This window comes from Monopterus albus, unplaced genomic scaffold (assembly GCF_001952655.1).
Source record: "Monopterus albus unplaced genomic scaffold, M_albus_1.0 scaffold65.1, whole genome shotgun sequence".
Lineage (NCBI taxonomy): Eukaryota > Metazoa > Chordata > Actinopteri > Synbranchiformes > Synbranchidae > Monopterus > Monopterus albus.
Window position 1 is genome coordinate 2,293,030 of NW_018127945.1, and position 22,150 is coordinate 2,315,179.

Genomic DNA, 22,150 nt, shown 5'->3' on the forward strand with positions numbered 1-22,150 from the left:
TGTATTTCCATAAGTGGGGTAAAACTATGGAATAATTTAAGTGTAGACATAAGAAATAGTAATAGAATTGATGAGTTTAAACGTAAATATAAAGGTATGTGTCAATCAGGATATATGCAAGAACAGGCTTAATGATTAATTAGATGGAACATTGTGGGTGTAGTGCAAGAATGTTAACACTATGTAATAATTCTTAAGAATATTACTTGTGTGGTGTAGAAGATAATTATTTAAGAATGTAATTATGTAAGAATGTTAACACTCTGTCATAATTTTTTAGTATATTGTGTGGTGTAGAAGAGAATAGAAGTGAATCATTTATTGCTTGCAAACCAATGATGGTAAGATGATGTCATGGGGTAGGACTGGATAAGTCTGACTTCTTCCTACTCCATTCAAGCATGTACTAGGTATAAGCAAATTGATATTGGATTAGCATTTGTTGGATATGTGTAAAATTATGTGTGTTGACATATCAACTGTCTTTACATGCATGAAAGAATAAATCAAATCAAATAAAAAAAAACATATTAGAAGAATTGGATCTCTGTGATTGATAGTGTTGTTTAAAAAAAAAAAAACACATGCAGAGGAGAAGCTGTTCAGACATCTGTCACACGGTTGTACTGTATTTATGTGTAAGAGAGAAATAAAGCAGTGCACGGAGGGACTGAGCGAGTATGTGTGCGACACATGGCACATTGAAATAAGGTTTTACCTATTTTAAATCAATCTGTGGCAGTCGATGTTCATATTGTGGCAACCCACCAGAAGTAAGTCAGTGTATGTGAAACACTGGCTGATTATCAATGATTCTTTCTTGTAACTCGGTCTTCTTCATAATTTCAGTGAAAATTCTGTGGCCATATTCAATATCCAGCATCCTTCAGACTGACATTGTAATGTCAACTTTCCACCACAAGCACATTTCAGCCTCTGCTGGTCTGACTGACGGTGCTGTTTGATGTGTATCATACGTATCATAGATCACAAGACACTCACCTTTTACTACTGCACAGATACTGACTGCATATCAGTTAACAGAGAGAGAGAGTGTGTGTAGTGGACAAATGGACATTAAGTGACTCAGCAGTTTAAGTACACTCAAGCAGATTTCAGTGAAACAGGGGCTTCACAAAATAGACAAAAGAAGAAAAACTATAAGTCCTATTGAAAACATCGCTTCACTATGAGCAGCAGGAGGCTTCAACAAACAGACTGATCACCTTTATGTGAAGATATTCCATAAAACGAAGGATCTGTGGCGATTTACAAATAGCCCTCACTTTTGCTTCAAGGAGATTTTCTGAAGCTTTTTTGCAATGTGAGTCTATGGGAGAGTGAGGCAGCACTCTCTGGAATGTGCCACTTCATTCAAAACCATTCATCCTATCACAACAACAAGAGCATTTTCTGATTCCTCACAATTCTCTGTACCATTTTCATGTATAATTTGTGCCTGGAAGCTTAAGGTTGATAAGTTAATAAGAGCAGAAAACAGACTAAAAAATTTTAAAAAGGCTGAGAGAGAGAGAGAGAGCTAGAGTGGGAGATGTTAATTAGTGATGCCCCCCACTCTAGCTCTCTCCATTCAAATGAATGGAGAGGCTGAGAAATGTCCAAAATGACCATAAAAGCTGAATACAAGATAAATAGCTGAACTTGTCCTGACTTCTTTAAAGGTTCTTTAGTGGTTTTTCTAGCTGAAAGTATGCTGAAGTTATTAAGAGGAGATAAATTTGAAGACTCACCCATTCGTTTGAATGGGAAAATTGTTGAAAAAAGCTGAATATTTTCAAAAGTATAAAAGTTATAAAAAAGATAAATACAAACAGGAATGTCCTTAAGCAGCTGTACATTTTGATATTTGAATGGTTTTTCTAGCTGAAAGGATGCTGCAGTTAAGTGCCAAATAATGGATGGAAGAAACCAGAATAATAAAAAGAACAGGATAACAATAGTCTTGCTGCTGACTCAGCCTCCACACAACTAGACAAATGCATTTCCTGAAGAAAATGCATTCAGATGCTGATTGCTGAAGAATTGCTCTGAAAATGCTGAAATGGCTGAAATCTATTGTTGAAACAGCTGAAGGCCAAGATGCAACACTGATGAAAAGAAAATGCTGAATAATTATGGCAGATGGAAAAAATGTTGATTATGAAAGATGAAAAGAAAATGTTGAATAATTATGGAAGAAGAAAAAAAAGCTGAAATTGGGAGCTTAAATTCTGAAAAAGCCGATTGCTGAACAATTGCCTAATAATACTGAAAAGTCTGAAATCCATTGCTGAAACAGCTGAAGGCTGAGATGCAATGCTGAATAATTATGGAAGATGAAAAGAAAATGTTGACTAAGTATGGAAGATGAAAAGAAAAGCTGAAGTTGGGAGCTGAAATTCTAAAAACACTTAAATGATCTTAAAATGCCAAACTGGGATGTAGAAATACAATTGCTTGAATTTGTAAAAGGATAGAAATATTTCTTAAAATAAAGGTTATCATACATTTTAAATTGGTCTATGGCATTTACCTGCGGCTTTTATTAGGAATATCTGGCACACTACTGGGCTTAAGGCTTTATTTGAGCTAAAGGTATAATCCTGGTCTTTAATTTTTAAACTCTGACATATTACTGAATATCAGATACCTTCCTAGGCTTTTATTTGCAAAATCAACTACATGTAGTGTCTAACGATCTGCCACTAGTAAAAAGCTTTTATTTTGAAAATCAGGCATGTTATGGGACCTTCATGTGAACTTAAATTACAATCTGGGGCTTTTATTTTGAAAAGATGCCAAGTTTCCAGGACTTTGTTTGAGCTTAAGTTACTATTTTGGCCTTTTAATTTTAAAATCCTACCTATTCCAGAGCATCAGATCACTTCCTGTAACTAACTGTAGGCTTATTTTGTGAATTTGGCATGTTATGGGGTCTTCGTGTGAATTTATTTTGCAATCAGGAATTTTATTTTGAAAATCCAGTATGTTTTGGCGCCTTCGTGCAAGATGAAGTTAAGATTGGGGGCATTTATTTTTTATATCTGGCATGTTATGGGGCCTTTTTGCCAGTTGATAATCCAGCATGTTTTGAAGCCTTCATGTAAGCTGAAGTTACAATTGGGAGCTTTTATTTTGAAAATCTAGCATGTTATGGGGCATTCATGTGTGACAGTATGCTGCTGACTCAGCATCCACACAATTAGTTGTAATTGTCATGTCTATTGGTCTTTCTTTAACGTTATCGTTCACTTTTTATTTATTGATGAAAACTGTAAAAAAAAAAAAAAAAAAAAAAAAAATTTCCCTTTTTTTCAAAAAAAAAATTTTCTCATTTTCATCCTATAAAATATGTCATCAACAAATATTTTTCGATGTAGTTTTTGTTGATGAAATTAATGTAACTGATGTAAAAATGACAAGTCACTGTTGTATGGGTGGCTATGTACCAGACTATTTCTTGGCCAGGACCAAAACCCTCCTTGAGTTAAAAGTCTGGCACATGATCCCCATCAAACAGTAAACAGTTTTTTCCACAATTAGATTTTTGTACAGATTAAGCAAATGAACTATAATGTGTAATGTGCTGATCAACACATTGTGACTTTTAGACACAACCACAGTCTTCACAGTCTTTTTGCTACACGTTTACCAGACAAACATGAGTTACATTGATCTTCCCATCTGATTCTTGGTAAGAAAGCGAATAAATGTTTGTCCTTCAATATCTAATTATTTATTTACTTTTACCTACCTACCTACCTATCTACCTGCCTGCCTTGCTACTGAGGCTCTTACTTCCAACAAAACCACAGACGTCCTTGTTTCAATCATTTGCCATCATCTCTCCATTGTTCCTTTTTAATTTTTTACTTGTGGTCTCATATCTCTCCCTGCTGCTTTCATCATCTCCTTCTGCTGTTATTTCTACTCTTCCCCATCCTCTCATCTTCCTTTTCATCATGAATTCACAAATATTAATAAACCTGATAAAAAGTTCTCTTGGGGTAAAACATATATGTTCTCCCTGTGCCTGCGTGGGGTTCTCTCTGGGTGCTCCAGCTTTCTCCCACAGTCCAAAGACATGCAACTTAGGTTCATTGATGACTCTAAATTGCCTGTAGGAGTGAGTGTGTGTGATTGTCTGTCTCTAAGTGTCAGCCCTGTAATAGACTGGCAACCTGTCCAGGGTGTACCCCGCCTCTCGCCCAATGTCAGCTGGGTTTGGCTTCCTGGTTTAAACCGAAAATCCACAGAAATAGCCATGATGCACTAACTGTCTTGCAAAAAGTGGCCGCTGAGTTATTAATCTTATAAACATCCTTCATATACGGCTATTCTAATTTACTTTTACAGTATTTGTGCATGGAGAAATCGTAGTTATGGCAAATATGGTTAAAGCAATAGTAACAAAACCAAACACAATTTTCACACTGTCAGCACTTTTCTGTAATAGTCATTTAATGTATTTACATTCAGTCATTATTTCTTTATTTCCTCCTCTTTTATTTCCCCTGTTGTTTTTATGTTTTGTGCTTCCCTTTTCCTCCATCCTTCCTCCTACATTTTGATATGTTCTACCTGTTATGCAGTCCCTCCCTTTTTGCCATCCATCTCTTCCTCAGTCTCCCACTATGCCTGCAGTAATGTTTCCAGTTGTTCACCAACAGGCAGACACTCCACACACACACACAGGTTTTTGCATCTGCACCTCCTCCTAGCCTCTAGGGGGATGGATGATGTAGGCGTGAGTGTATATGTAAGCAAAGGGTGACTGGGTGTGTGTGCGTACATCTTGCAGGAATTGGATTAAACAAGCTGTGTGTGTGTCTGTGTGTGTGTATGTTTGTGTGTCTTGAGCAAGGGTGTCAAAGTTCTTCTAACAAATACCAAGTAATGAAATACCAACAGAGCCTGCCTCTCTTCTCCTTATCCCCAAACTAGACTGAGCATAAATATTCATACCCACACACGAGCACATGCATAGTTTAAAGATTCATATTGCTGCACATACTCATAATGTATAAAGGAGTCGCCACCCTCTATTGTAATCACTCTAATTGAATTCATCTCCTGCTCTCACTGTGTGGTCATGTGTGTTTCTTGTGTAGCTCCTACAAGAAAGGTTTTAATGTGTAATCAGTTGAATGTGATCATTCATATGCATACGTACAGTATGTGTATGAGTTAATTCATTCTGCCAAACTTCCTCTCTCCATACAGTTCATCCTTGCAGTGTGTACAGAGCCTGTATAAGAAGGTTATTGGCAAGCAGGAGAATAATGGCTGTCCAAGGTCAACAGAGTTCTGTCTTTTAGTCTGCCTCCACATGCATGCGCGCACACACACCTACACACACACAATTCTATTTGGAGAGGAACACACCACACTGGAAGGTGGTGACAGATAAGCAGAAAAACACGACAAGCAGGATCTGGACCCAAATCACAGGTAAGTGACAGGTCAGGTAGCATAAGGGAGCCGAGGAACACTTCTGGCTGAGCACAAACAGCGACCCGGAGATGAACCATGCCAACACGTTTATAAGTAGTGCTGGGCAGATTGGAAACAGCTGTGCTTAGTCTACCGGTTCATCTGCTGGCACATGAGTGAATGAAGATGCCGGCTGAGGAAGTAGAGGTACCAACAGTAACGGTACCCCCCCACCCACGAGACACCAGGTAACCTACCAGGCTTGTTCGGGTGTGCACGATGAAACTTCTGCACCAAGGGACGTGGGACCCAGGAGCGCTCCTCCAGACCATAGCCCTCCCAGTCCATGAGGTACTGAAAGCCACGGCCCTGGGTGGATGCGAAGAGAACGGGGCAGGTGCAGCCACACCACCGTGGGATGGAGGACCCGCTCTATTTCAAAGAGACCCAGAAACTGGGGTTGTAGTTTGCCTCCCTTCAGCGGGATGTGTACAGATGACAGCCATACCTTTTGGCCTGGGCTGTAGGTGGGAGCCTGTTGGCGATGACGATTAGCCAAGAGCCAGTTTCTCTCCACTGTGCAGGATAGGGCAGCCCGGCTCCTCTTCCAGGTAGGGCGGCATTGGCGAAGGTAGGCTTGGACTGATGGAACAGCAGTGTCTGCATGTTCAGAGGGCAGGAGTGGGGGCTGGTAACCAAGTGAGGCCTCAAAAGGGGACAATCCAGTGGATGAACTGACGAGGGTATTGTGAGCGTACTCAACCCAGGTAAGATGCTCACTCCAAGATGTGGGATCTGCTGATGTTACACAACGAAGGGCCTCCTCCATTTCCTGATTTAGGCAGTCCACCTGACCATTGGTCTGGGGATGGAACCCCAAGGACAGGCTGACCGAGGCCTCCAAGACAAAGCAGAATGCCTTCCAGGCCTGTGATGGAAGCTGGGGGCCCTGGTCAGACACCACATCCTGCGGGATCCCATGCAGTCACAAGACATGGTTTACTAACAAGGTGGCTGTCTCTCATGCTGTGAGGAGCTTAGGCAGGGCTATGAAGTGAGCTGCTTTGGAGAATCTTTCAATCACGGTGAGGATGGTCATCTTCCCTTGGGATGGTGGTCATCCTATGATGAAGTCCAGCGTGATGTGGGACCAGGCTAGGGACTGGTAGGGGGTGAAGTAATCCTGCTGGAATTTGTTATGAGGTCTTGGCACGAGCACAGGCGGGGCACACTCAGACAAAGTCTCTGACATCTTACATTAAGGTAGGCCACCAGAACCGGCGTTGGAGTAGGGTTGTGGCTCGTTATACCCCGGGGTGACAAGCAAAGTGGGATGCATACCCCCATTCGAGAAACTGGGAGCGAACATGATCGGGCACAAACAGGCGGCCAGGTGGTCCACATCCTGGGTCAGGTTGGTCTTGCAGTGCCCCCCTGACCATGTCCAGAAGGTCCCAGGTCAATGCGCCCACGATGCAGGTGGGAGGAATGATGGTGTCTGGTTACTGGTTCTCTCGTGTAGACCCAAACTAGCAGGACAGGGCATCTTGTTTGATATTTTTGGAACCTGGGCAGTATGTGATGGTGAACTGGAACCACCCAAAGAAGAGTGCCCACCAGGCTTGGCATGGTGTCAGCCTCTTAGCTGTTTGGATATATGCTAGGTTGTTATGGTCAGTCCACATTATGAATGGTTGTTCAGCTCCCTCTAGTAGGTGGCTCCACTCCTCCAGTGCCAGTTTCACTGCTAGCAGCTCTCAGTTGCCCAGATCATAGTTTTGTTCCGCTGGGGTAAGTCGTTGAGAAAAGTAAGCTCAGGGGTGGAGCACATCGTCCTTACTGGAGCGTTGATTGAGCATGGCTCCCACTCCCGTATCTGATGTACTGCTTATCTGGGTTGGGCTGTGCAAGGATGGCAGCGGTGGTAAACAGGTGCTTGAGTTGGCAGAAGGCTTGGTCTGCCTCTGCTGACCAGGCGAAGTGTGTGGTGGATGAGGTGAGTTTGGTGAGAGAGGCTGCCACAGTACTGTAATGTCTGATGAATCGGCGGGAGAAGTTGGTGGGCCCCAAGAACCGCTGCAGGTCCTTCCGGGAGCTGGTTGTGGGCCCCTCCACCACTGTACGGATCTTCTCGGGGTCTGCCTTGATTCTCCCCCCCTCGATAATGAACCCCAGGAAGCTCACGGTACTCATGTGGAACTCACATTTCTCTGCCTTAACATATATAACCGGTTTTCAAGTAAACATCTTGAGGACCTGGCGGACATGAGTTCTGCAGTGGCATGGAAGAAAATGGTGATATCGTCAAGATAGACGAAGATGAACCTGTCAAGAAAATCACGCAGGACATCATGGTGGTTGATGAGGCCAAAGGAATGGAAGAAGGATGGACTGCATGTCTCCCTGACCATCTTAAGGGACAGCCTTGCTACTTATCAAAAAAGCCGTAAAAGAAGCTAAAGCTCAATATTTATCTAATATCTCTAACAATAGCCACCATCCTAGAGTTCTTTTTAACACTATAAAATCTGTGATTAATCCTGTCACTACTGTGTTCAATGAGGTGTCTGTACATACCTGCAGTGTGTTCCAACAGTACTTCATTGATAAAGTTCTGTCTATCAGGCAGAGAATCCCCATGTCCACAACTGCTGTTCCAACTGGGTCTCCTGTTAATTTTGCCTTGGAGAACTTTACGCCGATTTTCTTGTTGCAACTCAAAAAAATCAGTGCAGCAGCTAAATTCCACTTACTAAATTTGTCTGATCTTTTAATTATTCATACCCCAGTCAGAGCGCTGCGTTCCTCAGTACAGTAAAGCTAAATTCCCCAGAGGTGTTTTGAATGCCGTTTTCCACTCATCGCCCTTGTGAATGCAGACCAGGTGGGGAAGGTCTAGTTTGGTGAATATGGTAGCCCCTTGATGAGACTCGAAAGCCAAGTTGAGGAGCGGAAGAGGATATTTGTTTTTTATGGTTATGGCATTTAGGCCCTGGTAGTTGATGCAAGGCTGGAGCAATCCATCCTTTTTAGTGACAAAAAAACCCCCTGCACCAATCAGGGACGAGGATGGTCTGATCAGATTAGTGTGGAGAGAGTCGGTGATATACTGCTCCATGGCCTCCCTCTCTGGTTTGGAAAGACTGAACAGTTTGCTGGAGGGAAGTGTGGCCCCAGGAAGGAGGTCAATAGAGCAGTCATACAGGCAATATGGAGGCAGAGAGAGGGCTAGATCTTTATGAAAAACCTCCCAGAGGTTGTGGTACAGTGCTGGGACCCCAGAGAGGTCCGGAGGGTCAGTGGCGGGTTCGGTGATAGGCAACCGCTAGGGAAACATGGTAGAATGGAGACAATGAGCAGCAAAATGAGTGCTTCATGTGCGCATGGTGCCAGCTGCCCAGTCTATGTCGGAGTTATGCTGCCTAAGCCAGGTGAAACCAAGAACTAAAGGGGTCTGAGATTTATGAATCATGTTGAGTCGGACTTCTTCTTGGTGGTTGCCAGAGAGCACCACGGGAATAGGTTGAGTGCGGTGCATTACTCGAGCCATAAAGTGGCCGTCGAGCACATTGGCTATAAAGGGTCTGGGTAAGGGCTTGACCGGGAGGTGGAGTTGGTGGCCAGCTCTCGGTTGATGAAGCTATCGTCTGCCCTCGAGTCAATTAAAGTGCACAGGGAATGAGACAGGTAACCAAAGTACAGAGTAGCAGACAGATGTAGGCATGAAAAGGAGTTACCAGGTGTTCAGCATTGGCCCACCAATACACCTGGTTTTATAGGTGAACCTGCCCTTTTGGCTGAATGGGACAGTTGACAATGCAGTGCCCTGCTTGGCCATAATAATAGCAGAGGTTTTGGGTCATACAGCACACCTTTTCCTCCACAGAAAGTGGGGTGTGGCCAAGCAGCATATGCTCCTCACAGAGCGGCGATGATGAGGCTGATTGGGAAAACAGAAGGTGGTGACTAACTGACTGGGCTGTGGCCAAAACTAAGGTTGGGTGAGTGCCCCATGGGGGGCCAGTGTGACTCCATTCAGTGGCATTCCCAAAGACAATTAATGATTTTAATTGCTAGAGATACCAGTGCGTTAAACCCCTGGGGTTTGTCGGGCACTGCAAGCTCGTGTTTCAGAGCCTCAGTTAGACCATTCCAAAAGATTCCTCTCAGCACCACATCATTCCACCCCACATCAGCCGCAAGTATACAGAAATTGACAGCATATTCAGCCACGATTTTAACTCCCTGGCTGAGGGCTAGGAGTCTCTTAGCCGCACCACCAGCATTTTAGATCTGAGTGATCTAAAACTTTATGTAACTCGGCTAAGAACGCCTCCAGTCTTGAGTCGAGGAACGGGAGAAAAACTCCTTGAGCCACTCTAGTGCCCTCCCATATAGCAAATTATTGATGTACTTTATTTTAGTCCCAAAACTGTTCAGGGTACTGTTCAAAAACCATTGAACATTGGAAGAGAAAGCCCCAGCACTTACTGAGGTCACTAGAAAAAGGCTCTTTATCGGCGAGACTGGGGGTTTGGGTTAAACTAGCTTGAGCTACGGCAGCAGACTGGGAGATCTGGGTAGAAATGCAGAGAACCTGTTGTGCCGCAGAATATGCAGATTCTATCACTGCCTGGTTAGACTGTTCGACTCAGCTCAGCCGGGCATCCCGCTCTGGAAGCAGAGGCTGGGGAGTCATTTCTCCAGTCTTTGTGTGGGCTGAGTCCATTGTGGCTGGTTTGTACTAAGGTTAGAAACCCACGAGAGCAAGGGCTCAAAATGCACCACACAAATTCTGGGACAAATAAACTATTTAATGAAAAAAATATAGATTGGTAAACAGCAGGCTCAACAGTTTTGTCCTAACAGTATAGACTGGGCAGCTGAAGGAGAAGAGAAGGGGGGGGGGGGAACCTCAGTGGTAGGAGGGAGAGCAGAGTAGTAGAATAATATGAGAGTGCTGGGCTTGCGAGAGGAGGGGAGAGTAGCTCTGGAGCGGGGAGTGGAACCTGGAGAAAGTCGGGAGAGGAACACCGCCCTGAAATCTGGAAACAGGTAAGCAGAAAAACACTTCGAATTGCAGGATCTGAAGATAGGAAACAAATCACAGGTAAGTGACAGGTCAGGTAGCATAAGGGAGCCGAGGAAGACTTCTGGCTGAGCAGAAACAATGAACTGGCGACGAAGCAGCCAATGCCCGGCTTAAGTAGTGCCTGGCAAATTGGAAACAGCTGTGCTTCGTCTACCGGCATGTGAGTGGGTGGAGGTGCCGGCTGAGGAGGTAGAGGTGCTGGCAGAGGATGTAACAATGTGCATGCCTTGGTAAATGAGTGTACATGCACAGAACTTAAATGACAGAACATCTGTGTAGATAGACCCAGGTTTGTGGCTGCAGGGATGTTCGAGGCTTAGAGAATACAATTGCCCATCAAGTCATTCAGAATCCACTGCTGAAGTAAACCAGACACAGTATAGATGAGAGAAGCAAGCCAACAGGAAAATCAAACTGTAGTCATCATAGATGTGAAGGTTGAGGCAAACACGTTGGTTTCTTTACCTGAGTCAACCTTTCCATAACCTAAACTTTTAAAAATGTGTGAGGCTGCAGTTGATTCCAACCCATCCTGAATTGCATTCCCCATTTCTCCCTAAATGCTCATCATGTACTTTGCATTGTTCTCACTTCTCTCTTATGAAGTCATTGTAGTTGCAGTAGTAAAATGTATTGTAATTTTTGTTATCCATCCATCCATCCATTTTCCTCTGCTTATCCGGAACCGGGTTGCGGTGGCAGCAGTCTAAGCAAAGATGCCCAGACTTCCCTCTCTCCAGACACTTCCTCCAGCTCCTCCGGGGGAATGCCAAGGCGTTCCCAGGCCAGCCGAGCCGAGCCACCTCAGCTGGCTCCTCTCGATGTGGAGGAGCAGCAGTTCTACTCTGAGCTCCTCCCGGGTGACTGAGCTCCTCACCCTATCCCTGAGGGTGCGCCCAGCCACCCTGCGGAGAAAGCTCATTTCAGCTGCCTGTATCTGGGATCTTGTCCTTTCGGTCATGACCCAAAGCTCATGACCATAGGTGAGAGTCGGAATGTAGATTGACGAGTAAATAGAGAGCTTCGCCTTACAGCTCAGAGCCTACTTCACCACGACAGACCGGTGCATCGACCGCATTACTGCAGAAGCTGCACCAATCCACCTGTCAATCTCCTGTTCCATCCTTCCCTCACTCGTGAACAAGACCCTGAGATACTTAAACTCCTCCACTTGAGGCAGGAACTCTCCACCAACCTGAAGAGAACAAGCCAGCCTTTTCCGACTGAGAACCATGGCCTCGGACTTGGAGGTGCTGATTCTCATCCCAGCCGCTTCACACTCGGCTGTAAGGTTGTGGGCCCATGGCAGGACATCCCCACGTCGCTCGTTTGGGCTAAGCCTGGCCGGGCCCCATAAGGGGAGGCCCAGCCACCAGGCGCTTGCATTCGAGCCCTGACCCCGAGCCTGGCTCCAGGGGGGCGCCCTGGCTGCACCATGCCAGGCGACGTCACGGTCCTTGGTTGAATTCTACTCATAAAAGGCTTTTGAACCGCTTTTAGTCTGACCCGTCACCCAGGACCTGTTTGCCTTGGGAGACCCTACCAGGGGCATATAGCCCCCGACAACATAGCTCCTAGGATCACTCAGGTACTCAAACCCCTCCACCACAATAAGGTGGCGGTTCAAGGAGGGTAATTTTTTTTTTTTTTTTTTGTTATGATGTGACATATTTGCTTGACCAGTCATGTTTGAGAGCAATGCTACTAGCTCTTCCTGGATGTGCCTGGACCTTAGAGTTTACTGGAGTTGTCAACAAACACACCTGTTCCAGGGTTAACTGTCCAGTGTGAGTACCCAAGTTGTTGCCGCCTGAGTGAACATACAGCGTGAGCAGTGAAGTTGCTGATTCTGGCCATGTTGTCTGGCCTATTTAAACGTATAGTGCGAGTCAACATGTATATGAACAATAAAAGTTGTACAGTGTCTGCTTGGCTTAAAATGGACAAAATGGCTACATACATTATTAAATGTCTAATACTTGGGAATCCTGTCCTGTTTGTTTTGATACTTCCAGATAGACAGCAGCCAGTGTGATTAGTTATATTACAGATTAGAAGCACCCCTGCTTTTTTTGTTTGTTTGTTTTAATGATTTTGTGCTTGTCTCAGGGGTATTTTGTCTTGTACTCTACTCAGTCTCTGGTCTCCAGTTTGAGCCAAGTTTAGCCCATTACTCGCTTTCTCCCCGTTGTGCTGTTTTATGCCTGAATCACAGTGGTATTATAAAATATACTTCTTTAGTTATTTATGGCAGACCCCAGGACAGGATGTGGGAGAGCAGATTTCCATATTGTGTATGGTAGAGCCCCCCCAAACCTGAATTAATTTCCTACTATACTTTTTATAAGGAATAAAATATGATTTTGCTTTCTCAAAAATATACAAAATTCCAGTGCCCACCAGGACAGACATAGTTTTTCTTTCTGTCCTGATTGGAAGATCTGCAGCAACAAACATTATAAATCCTCACTAAAACACATACAGTTTAAACTGATCATTCTTACCCTGAGCTGTTGTCTTTTGAGACATGATTTGTAATGGGCTACATAAATTAAACTGCCTTCACTTAAATTGATGTGTAAAGAAGAAGAATCAGGTTTTAAGCAGGAGTGTCACTGTACGGATGCATAGTGGCTTGTTTCACTCACTATTGCATGGATACTCTCTTACTTCAGTTTGTTGATGTAACAAAAGACTGTGCTTTTGCTTGGATGTGCCTACACTGTTATTTACCTTCCACCTCAGTGTTTGTTTCTTTGATCAGGTCTTGTGTGAAAAGATGACCATATAGTGAGTAATCTGCAATAAGTCATAGCTCAGAAATTCAGGATATTTCATTTTGTATATGTTGTGCCAGACAGGTATTGATTATATTCATGACAATATAGTAGTATTAATATAATGTAATATAGTATGTGATGGTGTTGCATTTGATTGAATGGTAGTCATGAGCACTTTTAATATATTGTTCCCTGTGTGTAAAAATCATGTTTGACAGTTTTAACTATAATACAGTTCAAGTTCACAAAAATGACCTAACTGTGGCACCATGTCAACAGAAACTTAAAAGGATAAACTTAATAAAGGATGGAACAATAGCAAGATTGTTGTGGAAGACTGCATTTGATTGCACCAAGGGCTTGTGTTTGTCTGGTCAGTCAGTGAACAACTGGTTTAGATGAATCAAAGTGTCAAGGATATAGGAATTCAAATGTGTCTTTTCTTCTACACAGTACATAATAAAGTGAACTGATATATGCAGAAAGTGTAAACTACTGGGCTACTGAGAGCTCCATTTAAATATTATAAGATTTATAATAATTATAATGGATTAGGGTTAGAAAATGAAATGAGAAGAGCTGATGATGCATCTGATACCAATCAGGATCCTGTATCGTGACAGTAATGACTAGTTTTGCATTTATCTACTATTGGAACCATTTGAATCAAAATGTCATACTTGGTAAGATTAACACCAAATCTAACATTTCTTTAAAGGAAGTTTGTATTTTTGGGTTTAGAGGCTGTAGACATGTGCACCATTTGTCTTTTGGACTGAAATTTCCATATGAAACATGAAAACAGTTGTAATGGCTGCATAGCAGGCAACACACACTGAGGCTTAGCTCATACAATTGATACAAAAGGACTTTACTAATAACTGTTGGTCAAAAAACAAGCTTATTGGCAACAGGAGGGCAAAACACACAAAACAGGTAGTGCAGGAAGAGGCAGTTGGTCAAAGCACGGGTAACAGATAATGGACAGATTTACAGAACAGCAGTTGGGAAAGGAGACAGACAGACATGCAGGCAGATGCCGGTTCAGGTTCGGTTACGGATGAAGGAACGGGCAGATGTGGCAGGTACGGGCAGGTCAAATTTGACAGGAAATAAATATCAGAAATAGGAAAAGAGAGAATGATAATGAAGACTGCAATGAAAGATTATTCTCATCAGGAGTCACAAAGTAACGTGAGAAATACGGTAATAGGTCTTGTTCAAGAAAGACATGCTGACATGCCATAATATAAGAGCACAGGTGTAATAATAACAATTCAAGTTGGTGAATACATGAATTTGTTCCACTGACCACTAGCAAATCATCCAAACAGTTCAAAATAGATGTTGTCATACCTTATTAGCTGTGTTTACTTTTATCTCAGCTCTTCCGTTGGACTACAAACCGTTCCACAAAAGAATGATGCTTTGGAGACAGCTGCGAGTCAATGGTACAATCAGCTGAGCTAAGCTAACAAGCTAACGATTTTGCTAACTGACTGTTAGCATGCTAGTTAGCTTAGAGAGATTTTTCTCTCTCTTCGGTGACCTTTTACTGAATGTAATGGTGTACACTGGCTTTTTCTATGACAGGTCCACACATCTGCTGCTTCTTTGTTCACTCATTCATTGTTCCCTTTATAATGAACACATTATAGTTTACTCAGTAGTAAGCAATAAGCTGAGATCTTGGACACTTATTTTGTGCAGACATCTATATAATGTGACACTGAATTCTGGGATTGTTAGCAGAAATCAGGGTGCATACTGTATGCCATTATACAATAAATTTCATATTCAGAATCCAGACTAAATAAAATAGTGGATGGTATACAAGGAGGATTTCAGGCATACAGTATACGGTAATTCACCCAAACATCAACATTCTGGTAATTTAAAATGGCGCAAATGAAGTCAAAGTGTCATAAGTGTCATTTGATCACCTTCTCTACTCTAGTGTTTAAACTCTGCTTGTAAGTTGTCCTGTGAGTCCCAGGAGAACCTGTGGGTTTGCACGCACTGTGAGCAGATTGTCTAGGTGTGCGTTTGCATGTGTCCCCATGGATCTTTACACACACAAAAAGATATTATGTACTGTATGTTTGCTTCTCTCTTTCTCTCTCTCTCTCTGTGTGTGGGTGTGTTGTGCTCCTGGGGAGTGAGGTGCTAACAGTGCTAAGTTACAGCAGCAGCTTCAGGTGCTGAAGTCAATAAAAGCTCATTAACTCAACAAGCCAGGCAGTAGCCCTGTCCACCATGATATACCTCCCACTTTGTCTTCTTCACAGGGGAATGAGGTGTGTGTGTGTGAGGATGGCTGCATTTTTCCCTCTGTATGCTTGCATGTGTTAGATGCTAGATCAATGCCACTACATGGTTCATTTCCTCTCACTTTAGAAAGATGGAGGAAGTGGAGGTTGGAGAACAGAAGTAAACAAATGAAAAAGAGCAGCAACACTAACTTGACAGTGATTGTCAAAGAATCTGTCATAATACTTGTCCTAATACAGGCATTTTTCAAAATATATAACAAAAGTCTGTAGACTGGTTTTTCCTTTGAGGCAGCTGTTGAAGTTCACTTCAATGCATCCTGAGAATCACACTCCAGAGAGCTGAAACTTGCTTGAGATAAGTAATATAGACCCATTTCCCTGCAGATACATTGACTACATACATTTTAAGCAAATCTCAGAGAATATCTGCAAAAGAATGCGTGAACGGATGCAAATCGAGTTAGTGGACAGAACAATGAAAACAAAAATCAGTTTTAAAAAATTAAAAATTTATTTTTGCCCGCTGTTTAACTTGGCTTGTTTCCAAAAGTTATTTTCATCTAAACATTGTGGTTTTCATCCCAGAGCAGCATCACACTACAGGGAGGATTTCCTGATGAGAACTGTCTCCCTAGTCTACACTGGTCTGTTTTGTGCTGTACATTGCTGTGCTTGTTCTCACTAACAAGCTTTTAGGCTGAATAATGCACCAACTGGTGGCCAGCAGCTTCTTCAGCAGGTTTGAGAAAATCAGTTATACGTGTGCTTGTCTGTGTGTGTGTTTATTATCAGATTCACATTTTCGCAGAATCAGACAGGCAGTCACTCTGTTGACCCATCTACTGCTCACATTGCAGTGGCCAGTTCTGTGACCTGAGAGGGGGGATGCAGAGTTCAGGGCACACTAGTAGGGTTGACTGAAATTCATACAATTTCATATGGCACGGTGAACTGTTGTGTCTCAGCATTAAATGACTGAAAATGAACAAATTAAAGGGTAAAGGTTAAAGCAACTTCTCATCATCAGTGGACATTCCTTCTTTCAGCCACAAACAATCTATGGTAAATCCTGAGAAATTAGGAAACAATTTGTTTTCTCAAACATGTTAACTGACTGTAAATCAACACTCTGTGCTTCATAGAGACAGGTCAAAAAGGTGGATCATGTGGCAAGTTGTTTTAGCATTTATTTGATATCCTTGATATCAGATGTCATTTTCCTCCACTAGTTTGGTTTTTGTCAGCACTAGTTGGGCAGGTGGACATTTGTCATACTAGTTGAACATAAACTCTTACTAGTTGCTCTTTTTTAGTGTCACTTTTATCCAACTAGTTCCAATATAAGCCGTACTGTCCACACTGGGTCTGCACCCCATCCTCTCTGACTGGCTGCTGGACTGGCAGGCCCCAGAATGTCAGGATTGGCATATAACTTCAGCCAGCATTATCACGAACATCGGCACCCCACAGGGATGTGTCCTCAGTCCCATCCTCTACATCCTATTCACCCATGACTGACTGTGTCGCCTTCCACAAAGACAACATCATCGTGAAGTTTGCGGATGACACCTCGGTGATAGGTCGCATCACTGGCGGGGACGAAGCAGCCTACAGGAGGGAGGTGGCCGGTCTGGTATCATGGTGCAAGGACAATAATCTCAGCCTCAACACAAACAAGACGAAGGAGATGATAGTGGACATGAGGAAGGACAGGAGATCTCATCAGCCACTGTTCATCTGGGGACTCGAAGTGGAGAGGGTGAGCAGCTTCAAATACCTGGGCATCCACATCAGTGAGGACCTCACCTGGACACATAACACCACACAGCTGGTCAAGCAGGGCCAACGGCGGCTGTACTTCCTGAAGAGGTTGAGGATGTTTGGCATGTTTCCTAGGATCCTTTGCAACTTCTACAGCTGCATTGTTGAGAGTAGCTTGACCAACTGCATCACTGTCTGGTATGGCAGCACAACTGCTGTGGACTGCAAGCGCCTGCAGAGAGTGGTAAAGACTGCAGAGAAGATCACCAGGACTCCACTGCCCTCTCTGCAGAGCATTTACCACGACAGGGTGCGTAGGAAAGCTGCCTCTATCCTCAAGGACCCCACCCACCCTCAACATGGACTGTTTATACCCCTACCCTCCGGTTGGAGGCTCAGCAGTGTGAAATCCAGGACCTCTAGACTGAAAAACTCTTTCTTTCCCCCTGCCATCAGACTCCTAAACAGCTGACTCAGGATCTACCTCATGTAATTCCATCTATACTGTTTACATACTAATTTTGCACATGCACAATTTCACACTCACTGCTGAGTATTTACACTCCACGGCTCCCACATAGCATATATTCTCTCTGCATTATATCGTGTTCTTGTTGTATTTTTATTTGCTCCCTTCACTTGCTGCTTTAAAGTGCCTAGATTTGTGATTTTACTGCCTATTTAGATTTGTGTTATTGCTCCCCTACTTTGTATTTCACTTGTATTGTGTGGTATTCATGTGGATGGCAAAGTATGAATTTCATTGTACAAGGAAACACGTTTCCTAACTGTGCATATGACAAATAAACACTTTGACCTTTGACCTACTATTAATGCCAGGCATCGTACTAGTAGCTCCAAAGTTTTCTACTTAGCTTTTTACTTGTTAGACACACAATCTTTTAATAGTGAACTAGTTAGGTACAAAAAGAATAACTAGTGAACTGATGACAGTGTACTTTTTACTCAGAAGACATTTTATCTCACTGGTTGAACATGCTAAGACTGTTTGAACATGATGCACACATTTCCTACATGTTGAGCCTTTACTTTAACTAGGTGAGTATCAGTCAGCACTAGTGAGCAGCTGTGCACAACTAGTAAAACATTCGTTTAACATGTAGGCCTTTTTGTCACACTAGTTTGATATTTTCAGCGAAGCAGTTGACATTTGCATTTTGCTAGTTAACTAGTCATAACAGTAAAGTGCTGTTTATACTTTCACTGTCAGTAATAATTCAATATGTATGGGGCATGTATCTGAATTATGAATAGGCTACTTTTCCTTTTGATACCTTAAGGTGGGGTGTTGCTGCCCTATGTAATGAAGTTCAGGTGTCCAATGGTCTTATTCATGATTGTGAACAAGATGATGCTAGCAGTGATATACTGAAGGTATTATACCAAATTTACCAGTTGATCTAGGCTCCAACACCTTGCCCGAGGACATGTCACCAAAAGAATGATGTCACTGATACAAGTAGCCATAGAGTTTCCTCAGCGTTTGGCATTGTGCCATCCCAAAGGAGCTTAGGACTGCTCTTTCATGTTGAGGTGGCTTCTTGGATGTGTCCTTGTGGAAGTTTTCCAGGTACAGCATTTGGATGATGGTGGAATAAAACCTTGGGACAGACCCAGAGCACAACAGAGTTATTACATATCCCATCTGGCCTGGGGTTCCCCAGAAAGAGACTGAAGGATGTGAACGGACAGAAGGCCCTCTGGGTCTTCCTACATAACCTGCTGCCAACAACTTGGACTGGCTAGAGAGCTACAGTATATTGTACAGTAGCTGCAGTGACTGAGACCACAGCAACAGCTTGACCTGTGCTACCTTTAACCTTGTGTGTCAAGCATAAACCCAGCTGCAGTAATGAAAAATGGATGGTTGGACTGGCTCGTTGTCATAACATGACATTTTCCACTCCGCAAACATCAAGATAAAACAAGTTCACATTGGGAACACTGCTATTCTCTGTGATAGTTTGAACATTATAAAAGTCACAGATTTATGCTTCAATTTTGCTTTGAAAATGACTCACCAAAAGAGAGGATCATCCTATTGTCTTGTAATGTGAAAAACCAATTTGTATAGCTGTCGCATAAAGTAAATCTGTTCTCTGCAGTGAGATCAATCAATCAAATTTTATTTGTATCACGCCAAATCACAACAAAAGTCGTCTCAGGACACTTTACAAATTAAGGTCTAGATCTTACTGTTATCATGATTATTACAGAGGGACAACCCAACAAATCCCCCTTGAGCAAGCACTTGGCGACAGTGGGGAGGAAAAACTCCCTATAATGAAAGAAACCTCCGACAGACCCGGGCTCCTGGTGGGTGGCCTTCTGCCTTGACTGGTTGGGGCGAGTGGATAGAGGAGAGAGAAAAGAAAAGAAAAGCAACAAGACACAGCAAACAATCAAACAGTGAGCAGATTGATGTGGCCGGGGTGACTGCTCATCAGAGACGTAGCGCTCCAGAGCCAGGGCAACCTGCAGAAAGGTACAGGGAGAGAGAGAGGGCACGCTACGGGATAGAGGAGACACAGTTAGTGATGTGTAATGGTGGCATATAGAAGCATAGGGAGGGAGGAGAGGAGAGAAACTCAGAGCATAACTAAGGGAAGGCTCAGGGTCACCTGATCCAGCCCTAACTATAAGCTTTATCAAAAAGGAACATCTTAAATCTAATCTTAAAGGTAGAGAGGGTGTCTGCCTCCCGAACTGAGACTGGGAGTTGGTTCCATAGGAGAGGAGCTTGATAGCTAAAGGCTCTGCCTCCCATTCTGCTTCTGTGGACTCTAGGAACCACAAGTAAACCTGCACTCTGAGAGCGAAGTGCTCTGTTAGGATGATAAGGCTCTACGAGGTCTTTAAGATACAATGGAGCCTTGTCATTAAGGGCTTTGTATGTTAGGAGAAGGATTTTAAATTCTATTCTGAATTTTACAGGGAGCCAGTGGAGAGAAGCTAATATGGGAGAGATATGATCTCTCTTGCTAGTTCCTGTCAGTACTCTGGCTGCAGCATTTTGGATTAAGTGGAGGCTTTTTAGGGAATTATTGGGACATCCTGATAGTAAAGAGTTACAATAGTCCATCATCGAAATAACAAATGCATGGACCAGTTTTTCAGCATCACTTTGAGACAGGATGCTCCTGATTTTTAGGGGAGGCAACAGTGTGGTGGGTAGAGCAGTTGTCTCCCAGCCGGAAGGTTGAAGGTTTGAATCTCGGTGCCTGCAGTCCACATGTCAAAGTGTCCTTGGGCAAGACACTGAGTCCCCCATTGCTCCCGATGGTTAGAGCCATCAGTTGATTTGGCGCCGCAGATGGCTGCCTCAATTCTGTACTGAAAACAAATTCCTTGTGTGTAACATACTTGGCCAATAAAGGTGATTATCCTTATCCTTATTTTCTCAATATTGCACAGGTGAAAGAACGCAGTTCTAGAGACTTGGTTTATGTGTGATTTAAAGGACATATCCTGGTCAAAAAAAGACACCAAGGTTCCTCACAGCAGTACTGGAGGCCAGAGCTATAGTATGTCATCTAGGGTAACTATGTGATTACACAGCAGATTTCTAAGGTTTTCAGGCCCAAGCACAATGACTTCAGTTTTGGCAGTTTAGATGTAAGAAGTTACAAGTCATCCAGGCCTTTATGTCTTTAAGTTGAAGCTTGAATTTTGAACAGCTGATCTGATTCATTTGGCTTCATAGATAAATATCACTGACTATCATCTGCATAGCAATGGAAATTTATGCTCTGCTTCCTGATAATATTGCCTAAAGGGAGTATGTATAAAGTGAAGAGAACTGGACCTAACACAGAGCCCTGTGGAATGCCGTGACTAACTTCAGTTTGTGTGGAAGTTTCATCATTAACATGAACAAATTTAAATCTTTCTGATAAATAAATTTGAACCAACTTAGTGTAGTTCCTTTAATCTCAATAACATGTTCAAGTCTCTGCAGTAAGATGCTGTGATCACTGGTGTCAAAAGCAGCACTGAGATCTAAGAGGACAAGTATGGAGTTATGGAAGTCCTTTATCTTAGGCTAGGAGAAGATCATTGGTGACTTTCACCAATGCAGTTTCTGTACTATGATGGACTCTAAAACCTGCCTGAAAATCCCCAAACAAATCATTCTTGTGCAAGTGGTCACATAACCGCTTAGCAACAGTTTCTTCCAGAATGTCAGAAATAAATGGGAGATTGGATATTGGTCTATAATTATCTAGGACACCTGGGTCAAGAGTAGGTTTTTTTGAGTAGAGGTTCAATTACTGCAACTTTAAAAGCCTGTGGAACAAAGCCTGTTAATAGAGAGAGGTTAATCAGATCTACTATGGATGTGTTGATTAGAGTAAAGACATCTTTGAGCAGCCTGGTCAGGATGGGGTCCAGGAGACATGTTGATGATTTATCCATCCATCCATCCATTTTCTTTCGCTTATTCGGAACCGGGTCGCGGGGGCAGCAGTCTAAGCAAAGATGCCCAGACTTCCCTCTCTCCAGACGCTTCCTCCAGCTCCTCCGGGGGAATCCCGAGGCGTTCCCAGGCCAGCTGAAAGACATAGTCCCTCCAGCATGTCCTGGGTCTTCCCCGGGGCCTCCTCCCGGTGGGACATGCCCGGAACACCTCCCTAGGAAGGCGCCCAGGAGGCATCCGAAACAGATGCCCGAGCCACCTCAGCTGGCTCCTCTCAATGTGGAGGAGCACTGGTTCTATTCTGAGCTCCTCCCGGGTGACTGAGCTCCTCACCCTATCTCTGAGGGTGCGCCCAGCCACCCTGCGGAGAAAG

At 43.3% G+C, this 22,150-nt stretch overlaps 1 protein-coding gene across 2 annotated transcripts in view; it reads left to right on the forward strand.

Moving 5' to 3' along the window:
- Positions 1-22,150, forward strand: part of nrn1la (neuritin 1-like a) — a 124,075-nt gene that overhangs the window by 10,589 nt on the left and 91,336 nt on the right. Inside the window, exon 1 of one of the 2 annotated variants that reach the window (XM_020604259.1) lies at positions 14,305-14,390. The exons of the other annotated variant lie outside the window; for it this stretch is intronic. Within the exon in view, the coding sequence (XP_020459915.1) occupies positions 14,342-14,390 (49 nt within the window). The 5' untranslated portion in view covers positions 14,305-14,341. Of the gene's footprint in view, positions 1-14,304; positions 14,391-22,150 lie in introns of those variants that run through there. 2 annotated transcript variants of the gene reach the window in all.